The 11,232-nt window shown below is 35.1% G+C and overlaps 3 protein-coding genes across 3 annotated transcripts in view; 1 reads left to right on the forward strand and 2 right to left on the reverse strand.

Moving 5' to 3' along the window:
* The window catches only part of LOC661963 (uncharacterized protein), a 95,747-nt gene extending 92,992 nt beyond the window's left edge, over positions 1-2,755 (forward strand). Inside the window, exon 7 of the mRNA XM_008193284.3 lies at positions 1,993-2,755. Coding sequence (XP_008191506.1) covers positions 1,993-2,084 — 92 coding nt within the window. The 3' untranslated portion in view covers positions 2,085-2,755. The remainder of the gene's footprint in view (positions 1-1,992) is intronic.
* A 1,896-nt stretch (positions 2,756-4,651) lies between these two features.
* Positions 4,652-5,794, reverse strand: veli. The gene is made up of 3 exons (XM_968129.5): positions 5,637-5,794; positions 5,186-5,586; positions 4,652-5,138 (listed from the first exon to the last, which is right to left on the reverse strand). The coding sequence occupies exons 1-3, from the start codon at positions 5,671-5,673 to the stop codon at positions 4,983-4,985; spliced, it is 594 nt and encodes a 197-aa protein (XP_973222.1). The 5' UTR covers positions 5,674-5,794; the 3' UTR covers positions 4,652-4,982.
* Positions 5,795-6,224: 430 nt separating this feature from the next.
* LOC662040 (ADP,ATP carrier protein 1) lies at positions 6,225-10,772 on the reverse strand. The gene is made up of 4 exons (XM_968164.5): positions 10,528-10,772; positions 7,499-7,760; positions 7,212-7,446; positions 6,225-6,722 (listed from the first exon to the last, which is right to left on the reverse strand). Exons 1-4 carry the CDS (start codon positions 10,682-10,684, stop codon positions 6,480-6,482), a joined length of 897 nt encoding a protein of 298 aa, XP_973257.1. The 5' UTR covers positions 10,685-10,772; the 3' UTR covers positions 6,225-6,479.
* Between the last annotated feature and the right edge of the window lie 460 nt (positions 10,773-11,232).

Here is an 11,232-nt window from a genome sequence, read left to right on the forward strand (position 1 = left end):
GTTTTAACTATATATTGATTAATCAATTCTTGTATTGTTCTATTTTAAAGTAGAAGTTATGATTTTAATTAATTTTAATTAAGCGCAAAAAAGTTGATCTAATAATTTATTATTTAAAAAAATGTTAAAATATAAATATACACTAAAATGTGCCAATGGCTTTCCTCTAAACCTCTTAGTTTCCAAATTAATTACAGTAGTTCTAGGAAATTCAAATTAATGTGATAACAAGTGTTTAAAAGAGAAAAAAGAAAAGAGACAAAAATTGTCCAAAAAAATAGTTTTTGGCTAAACAACATTGTTTAAATCCTCAAAAAAAAGGTAACAGTAACACTATTTTCAGTCAATTTGGCAATTTTTTGGGTAATTTTTATCGAAATTTCACGAAACAATTAAGCATTTGGAGATTTTTCGCATTATTTTCGTCAAAATTGCAAGAAATTATTGAATTTTCAATGAATTAAAAAATTACAATAAACAGAATAATAAGGTACAACTTTCTTCAACCCAGCATAGAATTTTTTAGCCAGATTTTGAAAAATTTCACAAAAAACTACGTTTTATTAAAAAAAAAGTATTTTAGATATTCGATAAATTGCAAAAAGTGCTCCATTTTTCAAATAATTTGATGAGTTTTTTCGTTTTTGACCGAAAAATCGACTAAACCGATAAAAACAATTCGTGTTTTTTTTTTGGCTATTTTATTGAAATCACGGAAAAATTTAAATTTCAAGCTGAAAAACGAAATTAAACCCTTGAAAAAGGCAATAGTGAAACTAAAATATCTCTAAAAAAACAATGGAAATTCTAGTAATTCCAAATTAAATCTAAGTTCAAAAAAAATGTTTCGTAATTCCAAATGATTCCTATTTTCAAATTAAGTTGTTTTGAAAAATTTGAATTCATTTGATAATAAGTGTTTAAATAACGAGATAAAATGCTCGAAGAAGGAAAAAAAAAACAAAATTGCCCAAAAATGAGTTTTTGGCTGAACAACTTTGTTCAAGTCCTTGAAAAAATAACAGTAACATTAATTTCAACCAATTTTGCAATTTTTTGGGAAATTGTTAACGCGTCCGTCGATTTTCGACTTATTTTCGTCAAAATTTCTGTGAGAAATTATTGAATTTTCCAGAAAAAAATGAGCTAAAATATATTTAAACAGTCCATATATTATAGAATTTATTAACACGATTTCATAAAATTTCTCAAAAAACTGCGTTTTTATTAAAAAATCAGTGTTTAAACACTCCATAAAGTGTAAAAGTAGCCCCGTTTTCAAAATAATTTGGTTAGTTTTTGAGTTTCTAATCGAAGAGTAAACTAAAACACTGAAAGAAATAGGGATTTTTTTACTTGGTTTAGTGAAATATCGGAAAAACTTAATTTTAAGCTGAAAAATGTACTTATACCCTTGAAAAAGGCATCACTGAAATTGTAGTAACTCCAAAAAAAAATCCATGGAAATTCCAGTAATTCCAAAATAATTTCAATAATTACAAATTAATTTTCGTAATTCCAAAATAATTCCTATAGCAATCTGGATAATTCTGAAAGAATTCCAATAATTTCAGAAAAAAATCCAGTAATTCACAAATGATTTATCCACAAGTGAAATTCCTGAAATTATCAAAAATGACACAAAAATTCCAACAATTCCGAAAATCTGTAGTAAAACCAGATGAGTTCCTTTAAATTCAACTTGAATTCCCGTAACTTTAACTTCGAAGAAAATCAATGTAATTTCCATTCCAAGTAATGCCAAGCAATGCCAAAAAGAATTCTAGTAATTCCAAAAGTATTTCCAGTAAGTACCTAATTCCAAAATACCTACTTCCGAAAAATTTCAAAAAAATTTCAAAATGTACAACTATTAATACCAGTAAACGACCCCTTTCTGGAAATACAGGGTGTTTCAAAAAATACTGGCAAACTTCGAAACTGCGAGAAAACCATTTTTATTTTATTGCTTTTGACTAAAAAAAATTGCAGGTATAGTCTGGTTCCGGTGGAGAGGCTGGGACTACACGCTGAAGAAGGCCATGATGATGATCAAACCGAAAGGACCAGTTACAACAACATAAAAAGTGGAAGAAAACTAGCCAATTTATAATCACCGGTCCATTTAATCATAAAATTCATCAATCATAAATCAATATTTATTTCGACACATCCGACACTTACCTATTTTAAATTACCTCATAGTATAGTATACTGAAAATGATTTTTCACAGAAATATTGCCTAGAACGGTTCTATCGACCAACGAATTTTCCCCAGTTGTATGTAAATATAAATGATAGAATTGTTCCTAATGTAGGTTAAGATTGTACATTTGCGCTCCCATCTTAGTTTTGTAAGGAGGTGTATTTGCATGTAGTTACACTAATACATACACAGAGACGCACACACATTTCCTGCACGATTTTTGCAAAAACTAACATTTACTAATAGCGAGGCAAAATGTGTTTAAAATTTCCGCTGATTATAAATTGGGAAAACACGAAAATGTTGAGGAAATTTAAGACTGTGTCGCTTATCGGAGGAAAGTTTCGTCGATAAGTTTGTATTAATGTAAGGTATTTTGTTGTGAGGCTAATGGGACATGAAATGCAATGTTCGTATTAGGCAGGTTAAAATCAAATCTTACCGTAGGTCTTGTACCTTAAGCGTTTTACATGGTTGTTGTAAATATTCTATTTCAGAGTTGTATAAATTAAATATATTTTAATATAATAAATTATGTTAAGTATTAACCAACCCGAGTTTCATTCCCCAGTTTAAATAATTATTCGATTCCTGGTACTCTCTGGAATACCGGGAATCTGTCCCTTTATACGCCGCCCGTGCACGTGTCATGAGATGTTTTAATTCGCCGATTTTTTCGGACTATTCTCGATTTCCAAGAAAATACATTTCAGTTGGTGTTTTCAAATCAAACGTAAAGGGTGTTTAGTCGAACTCAAGCAGTCGTAGAATAAAGTGTGTTCGATTAAAATATAAAATACGTGATGGATACTTGATACTGAACCACAGGAGAAAATACTTACGTGAGTTAGAAATTCTACTTAAAACTTTAACCAAAACTTGAAAAAATTAAATAGACGACGTGATATTACACTTATTTTACTTGATTTTTCAAAAATAAATAGGTTCTGCTCAAAGTAAAAATCGACTAAAATCTCGGTGAAACTGAAAGTGCATAAAATGTTCTTGGAACGAATTTCAAAAAATAATTTTGCTGATAAGTTAAAATTCTCCCCAGTAAATGGTTTTCGAGATAAAAGCGTTTAAAATTGCTGCTGGTGAGAATAAAAAATTAAACTGCCTGATAATTTATCCAAAAACTCGTAAAAATCAAATTTCGCTTGAACAAATCGTTTTGTTCTAGCCTAGGAGTTTTTTTTTGGAAAACTAAAAATGCCTCTGTAACCGAAGCCGTTGCCCGGGGCTGTCTTTTTTCTTCTTTTTATTTTGAAGCCCCCCTTTTGAGCCTTGGGACCATGCAAAAATTTCGTGGGGTGCAACTTTGGTTATCTCACGATTTTAAGTTTAAACCTTTGTTGAGATGCATTTTTTCTCATAAAACGCAACTGTGTCCATCGTTAATAGGCGAAATATTAAAATTATATTAATTTAAATTGTTTGGGCCTTATTTTTATTTTTTAAACTTGGTGACATTTATGCACGCTTGTTTATATGGTTGCATATGCAAGTTAAGGGTGAAAACTTTTTTACCACAAAAATCAACAAGTTGTTACTGGTTCTGCAAAATAGGGACCAAAGGATTAATAAAGAGCCTCATTTAGTCATTTATGACATGTTTCGAGGAAAAGGGTTACAAGCATTATTACACATTCAAGGGCTCAAATTTAATTGTCAAATTCACATTGGTGGTGAATTCGTTTAAAAAAGCTTGATTTCAAGGATTTTACAAAAGGAAAAACTGACCTTGTATTGGAGAAAAGGACGCAAAGCAGGAATAGGCAACAGGAAGCGGTGGAATCGGGTCGTTATTGAGTGTCTTTGCACTTTTGGGCACTAATTGTTCACATAATTGGTCTTAGAACTTTGAACTTTTAGTTTAACACAGTCACAAGTCTAGGAAAACACGAAATCAGACAAATTAAAAAAATAGACAAAAACGAAGCCACCCATGACTTTTGGCGGCTACTCAGTGTTTTTCCAGCGTTGCCAATCTAGTCGCACACAAAAATCCCTAAAGGAAAGCCGCGAATTGTGAATACAATTTTTTTTATTCGAATCACCACAACTAACCAGTGTTGTGTTTAATATTTTAAGTGTAAGTAACAGAAGTCTCAATACCACATTCACTTTCAACGAAAATCCCTGATCCGTAGTTGTGGGCTTTGTAAGGTTCGACTTAAAAGGCTCAAAACCTTTTATTTCAATTAATTGTTGATACTCAACGTTTATCTCACGTATTAGCTGTTTCAAAACTATAAAAACGCCACCGGCGCATTGTTTATGCACTTCAAAAAATTGATGTCTAATGTAATTTATAGTTTCAATGAGAAAGTTAATCCTTAATAATTTTTTTAAATTTTTTATCAACCTTATTTAAAAAATAATTCGGTAAAATACAACGTTGGGAGTTACTTAATAAATTTTATTAAAAAACAAAGAAACCATTTTGTTTTTTGTAATTATTTATTTAATACAACATAAATAACAAAAAAAATGGAAACATGTAATACTTGGATTACTTGTCAATACACGGGTACTTGAGATTCAGTACTTCTAGAGACCAGTGCACATCGTGCTAACTATACAATCATTCCTTAAATGCAACACAATCTAATAATAATAATATGTAATACCATATTTCGGTTAAATGTCTGGTCAAAGTAGCCTATGACTTTGAAATTTGGGTTTCTAACTTTGACTATCAAATTCAAACTACTAATAATTCAGTGTGGCCAACTTAATTTCTTTGTCATAGGCTACTCTGTCTAGTTATTTTTAATTGTACTGCTGCCGTCTTCTCGCCCTCTGTTTGTCGAACCTTAACTCCATCTCCTCCAAGACTTTGGGGGTGTACCTCACCACTAATTTGACAGAGCCATGGGCCTGTTTTAACAACTCCACTGCCTTTTCATGGTTTTCTCCTTCAACAGACTACCCCACAATTATTAATATTTACCCCTTTATCAAACCTCACTCACCACTCCATTGACACTCAATAACTGATCCCCTCGCTTCAGCCCCCCGTGCCGATCCGCCACACCCCCCGGAATAATCCTAGAAATATAAATGGGGGAATTCTGCTCCTTTCCCCCCATCACATTAAACCCTAAACCCTCCTCAGTCTTTGGCAGTTCCACGACTCTGGGGTGTGCATGTCCCTCACTGGCTGCGAAAGCTGCAACTGTGGCCTTAGCAGTGGCAGAGGCTCGCACGTCTTGAGACCCTTGAATATCAACAGTTTCGTAAACGTGCTCGTAGACCTCGCGCACTGCATTCAGAAAGTCGCTCTGGAGGACTTTCTGAAGGGCCGCGAGTTTAGTAGCCGGGACTTCGCCACTTTTCTGGAGCTTCTCCAAAAGCTCAACGGAACGCTTAATGTCTATGACAAACGTTGGAAAATTGCGTAAAATTAAGTAAAAATGTGATTACCTCGGTGGAGGGTCAATGGTTCGCCGATTTGGGCCATTTTTGCAAAATTGGGGCCAATCCTTTTGTTTGACAGGTAAATGACAGCTACGTTGGTACTAAACCAAAAACGTCAGATGTCCCTACATTTGTGCCTTCTGGCACTTGAAATTGATAAAACTTTTTATTGAAGGGATTCTTAAACTAAATCCAGAAAGAAGGATTTAGCAGGCAAATGAATAAGGCCGATTTAGCCAATTTATAAAAGCCACCCCTTTGAAATATTTTGGTTGGTATTAACTGTTACTCGCTTTGTTAGAGCAACAATAAAAGTCCCTAGATAATTTTAAATTTTGTAAAATGCTAACGGACGCTATTCATTTTAAATTTGCCTAAAAAAATGGGTCTGCGTGAGAAAAACTTGAGTGATTACGAGTGTCTTTATTGCCGAATTTACACAAATCAAGCTCATTTACAAGACAACTTTTTTACATTGTTTTGCGGTCAACGAAATGCATTCGACAACTGAATAAAACCACGTGACCTCAACTATATTAACAACTTTATTACGTCTCACACTACCAACAATAACGAAAAAAAACAATAATAAAGTAACTTATCACAACTGTTTATTGGTAAACGGCTGTTAAAATATACAGGATTTAAAATACAGGGCTATCAATACTTCAGCTTACAATGCCATTATTAAAACCGTGTAACGAAAAAAAATTGCTGGAATGTAAATTCCTGCGCCTGATAGTGTTAAAAAAAGGAATGTCGGCCTAAAAAATGCATCAACCACGGAATGAAACAAATAAATTATGAGACAATTAATAATTTAAACCGTAATAATTCTACTATTTCTGTTTAGAGCAAAGCTTTAAGCTCGTCGTATAGTACAAGAACCAAAGCTCCGCCAGTGCCACGGAGAACGTTAGAGAACGCTCCTTTGAAGAAGGCAGTTGGGCCTTCGGTTTTGCCGATCTTGATCCAGCAATCCAACGTATTCTTGTACATAATATCAGCTTTAGCGCGTCCAGACTGCATCATCATACGCCTTCTGACGGTGTCGAATGGATATGACGTAATTCCAGAAACTGTCGTTACGCACTGGCAAGAAAAACGTCATCAATACACACATCAAACAAATCACTAACAACTGATAGTCAATCAATGACATCAGTTAATGGGTAGTGGTAAACTAGAGTCATCAAAGTAGGCTCAGTTTTGTGTAACACATCATGTGTAATAACTTCAAGGACAAATTCATTCAATTCTTATAGGAACAGACGATCTAATCTTATCGCAATTGTTTATGGTGCAAAAAAACTGTTACAATATAGTTCTGAACTCTATTACACAAAGGTCAATTGTGATAAGAGTTATCTCGTCGCACGTCCACAATTGGAAGCAGATAAGAGAGGAATGTTACGACACTATTTCGTAACGAGGGATACCTTACTATTTCAGGATATAGGTCTTCGGATCAATTGCTTTCACTTTTTCAGCTTCAGCAACTGGAAATAACAACAAATCAAAGGTTAGGTGTGTGTCCTTTGCCCATCAATCAGTTCACCGGTTGGAGTCCAATATAATTACCTGTGCAATAAGGAATGAGATGAGGAACGGTGTGTTCTTGGGATCGGGCAACATTCCCTTGGCAGTATCGAAGAAGCCGAAGTAGGAGGCACGGTAGATGATGATACCTTGCACTGAGACAACGAAACCTCGGTACAAACCGATCGGTCCGTCCGATTTCACTGTCTTCTTAATGCAGTCCAGAAGGCCGGTGTACTGCCTTTCGCCCTTGCCTTTGCCGACATCGGCGCCCAAACTATCAAAAATGATTACATATAGCTGAGGAACTTAACAATTTAAAAACCTACCGAGTACGAGCGTAATCTAGAGGGTAGACGAAGCAAAGTGATGTCGCACCAGCGGCACCACCTGACGCCAAATTACCGGCGAAATACCTCCAAAATTGGGTGTTTTTGTCAACACCGCCCAAGAACATCTGTTTGTAGACATCCTTGAAGGCGAAGTTCAATGCCTGGGTTGGGAAATAACGGATCACGTTGGCGAGATTTCCACGCCAGAAACTGAAGAATCCCTGTTCTTTGGGGATACGGACCAGGCAATCGATGATCCCTACATGGAAAATTACGCGCTTAATGCATTATTCAAAGTGGGAAAAAACAAGGTCGGAGATTGCTGTGACTAACACTACTATTTGACCCAAACTAATCAACGACCTCTCAAACAATGAGTCCAAGAGATAAAATGCAATATGCGTTCAAAAAGGACTGTTTTACGTCAGATTGGTTAGTTAGCTAATCTAGAAATTGTAACTCAACAACAATTTACGTTATAGTCTCTAAAACTAAGCGAGATTGTAGAGTGGTTATAGACTGTTATTTTTTGGGGACGCCTTTTTTACAGTTCAGATTCTTTAGAAGTTAGAAAGGCGTCTATGAACTGGAAATATTTGCTAAATTTCCTTGAGAACAAGGAAATAGAGCCCGAAGAGATCGAATAGTTATATCTGGACGGTAACACAGTTAAGTCATCTTCTAGGGGATAAACTATTTCACAGCACAATACTGAAATCCCCAATTATAAAGTTACCACTGGAAATGAAGACTCGTGTGGTTATTGCGATTTTTGACTCATTTTTATGTAACAAGTGGGAGAAATGCCGTTCCCTGACAATAAAATGTTCCGAATTATTTCCAGAAGATTTATTTGATTTGTAAAGAAAGTGATAAAAATGAAATACCAATGAATTTTAACGAAATAAGTGTGAAAATCGTCGTTTTTGGCAAAAATAAACAGCCAAAAACACCCATAGTTCGATTATAAGTAAGAAATTGTCAAAAGTGGAGGTATTTCAACGAAAAACGTATTGTTTTTGTAGTATTAAAATATTGGGTATGTTATCATTCGACAGCGCTGATTCATAAATAAATTGGACTAGATAACAGAATACAATGTTGGAATCCTTCAAATTCAAGGTTATAAGCCGAAAAAATGAAGAGAACAAGAACAAAAACAACAAAGTTCTTTGCTACTAATGCATTGCAGACGAAAAAGAATTAAAATCAGCGGAAATGGACTAAAAATCTGCACTTTTAATGTCGAAACCAATATGGCTTTAAAAAGTGACAAGTCTAATTTATATAATAGTGTATTCAGATCTTTAAAATCTTTATAAACACAGGTAAAATGTGATCATTTAAATTTATAATTAGAATAGGCTTTGATACTTTTTTTAACTTACGTAAAAACACTGATTATCACAATTAGTATTGATTTTAGTATGAATTTTCCCCTCAATTTGGACAAGTTTTTCAATCATAAATAAACGCCTACTATAATTATAAATATAAATTCAAATGATCGCATGGTACAAGTTATATCCGATCGTTAATCTGATCTTTGAAAAAAAAAAAGTAGTTATCAAATTGTTTAAACAATAGAGCGTTTAAATAAAGCTAAGGAAATAAATACTTTTACTTGAAATAGTAAAAGATAAAGTAATATATATTTTATCAGACAGAAAAAGATAAAACTAATAAAAGCTTTTGCTATATTTTTATTCATACAACTAATTCATTTACTACAAATTATAAACTCAGCTGCCAACAAAATTTAAATTTCTACCGCCAATGAATTTTGCCTTAAGATGTCACTATTAATACAGTGTGATTCAAAGTGTTGGACATACCTAATTTCTAATATGTTTTCCTTGGCAACGGTATTGATTGTTGCTCTTTTGTTTCCTATGATGTCAAATTTGCAAGTTTTTTAAATGTTTTTCATTAGACATTAATTGTGTTTCTTTAATGATGCAAGAGCTGTTGTTTCCGCCATATCTCGCAAAAAAGCTTAAAAAAAATTTTGTCATATAATTCAGTTTGATGTGTGTTTGACAGCTTGTACGGTACTTTTGAATCAGCCTGTATATCTCGTGAAAAAAGGGTCCAAACAATTTCTTGCCGTAGGAACTTTTAATTTAGTTATCTCGTAGAGATTGTCCAATACTTTTGAATCTCCTGTATACTAAAGCACTTGACATTGCTAGTGGACTTTGAAATTAAGCTTTAAGCTTGAAACTATTCCTTCAAAAATGTAACACTAACACGAGAACTATCGTCAGATATTTTTTGGTATTGCTCATAGTTTAGCTAACAAAAAATTGTTTAGCCATTGTTTTAAGAAGATCAGGGGTACCAATTGGACAAAATACATATGTGAAAATTGTATCTTGATAGTTTTCCCTGTTTCAGTAGTTAGGAGAAAACAATTTGCCTACTTTCTCCAATCATTACCTACGGTTTTGTACTGTTTTTAACGCTTGTACAATACTTCAAGTGTCAATGAAAACGTAACCATGAAACAATAATCACGAAATACGTAACACGATTACTTAAACTATGATTCATTGTCGTCATTGTACATGCAATTGTGATAATTGTTTCAAATTTAATGCTCAAAAAAGTCCAATAATTTATAGTCACGTTATCACTAAATCCCATCTCTAAAACCCCTCTACACCTATCTTGCTCCCACCCACTGCGACGCCATAAAACTGTCCCTTTCTAACCACGATTTCCTTAGCAACGGCAACAAACCCCGAAATCGCCTTCATTAAGGCCTCCATCTTGTCGTTTTTCCAATTCGCATCGCATAAATTGCGATGACGTCACCACTACCACGTGTTCAGAGCCCGTCCCCGAGCGCCGCCACTGAACGCCCGGTTACGTAACCGCACCTTTTGGGTTAACCGCCGCCGAGGCGGTTCAAGGTGAGGTCGGGAACTGGGTTATCGATCCTTGGCGGCGGCACGCGTCTGACCCGCAATCCCCCAATTGGCAAAGGTGGCCCTTGCGACCATTAAAAATGGCCGATTACTCACCTTTATACTGTTTGTCGGCGGCAATTTGCTTGCTAGCGGCTTGGACCTGGAGGAGGAGCTTCACGCGCTCGATGGGGGCCACCGCTGTCTTGGACACAGCCGCCGAGATGCCCCCAGCGAGGAAATCCTTGGCGAAACTCATGGGATCAGTGGGCATTTTGAAGGTTTTTACACTCGTACACGTTAACACCGGATGGTTGTTCGGGAACGAAAGAGGCAGTTTTGACAGAACGAGCCCTGATATCCGGCACGGTGACGTCAAAGTCACGTTTGGCCAATCAGGAGGCGACACTTGAGCGACCTCTGCGGCGGTTTTCACGTGATGGAGGAGCGGCAAAGTTTGAATTGGGCGATTTGGTTACGTAATGGTTCAAAAGTGCTAACTCGTTAAGTAAATGGGTTATTAACGAGACGTTATTGATGGAATAGATAAATAGCCAGGCTTATGGGTTCATTATGGCGCATATAAATGGACAAATTGCTTGCAAATCACGAAAAAAATGCTTAGTCACACGACTTGATAACTGTATCATGGGGATCCTTTCACTAGTACGAAGATGTGTAGTAAGGTCTTTGGGTTATCGGGAAGAGTGAACAAGCTATTTTTCGCCCGGTTGATTTCTGGGGTAAAAAATACCAGAATTATCTGCTAAAACACTCAGGACTCCGAGTTTGACCTTTATCAGGCCGAACATCGATTAAGAA

The sequence above is a fragment of the Tribolium castaneum genome, chromosome 1 (genome assembly GCF_031307605.1).
Source record: "Tribolium castaneum strain GA2 chromosome 1, icTriCast1.1, whole genome shotgun sequence".
NCBI classification, from domain to species: domain Eukaryota; kingdom Metazoa; phylum Arthropoda; class Insecta; order Coleoptera; family Tenebrionidae; genus Tribolium; species Tribolium castaneum.

Bases quoted from the DNA above. Each gene is read 5' to 3' on its own strand.
- veli (XM_968129.5), bottom strand. From the start codon at position 5,673: ATGGCCCAAATCGGCGAACCATTGACCCTCCACCGAG. The intron at 5,587-5,636 runs GTAATCACATTT...CGTTTGTCATAG, and splicing joins ACCATTGACCCTCCACCGAG to ACATTAAGCGTTCCGTTGAG. The intron at 5,139-5,185 runs GTGAGTGAGGTT...ATTGTGGGGTAG, and splicing joins TATTGAGTGTCAATGGAGTG to TCTGTTGAAGGAGAAAACCA.
- LOC662040 (XM_968164.5), bottom strand. From the start codon at position 10,684: ATGCCCACTGATCCCATGAGTTTCGCCAAGGATTTCCTCGCTGGGGGC. The intron at 7,761-10,527 runs GTGAGTAATCGG...TTTTCCATGTAG, and splicing joins CGCCGACAAACAGTATAAAG to GGATCATCGATTGCCTGGTC. The intron at 6,723-7,211 runs GTAATTATATTG...TTTTCTTGCCAG, and splicing joins TCTCATTCCTTATTGCACAG to TGCGTAACGACAGTTTCTGG.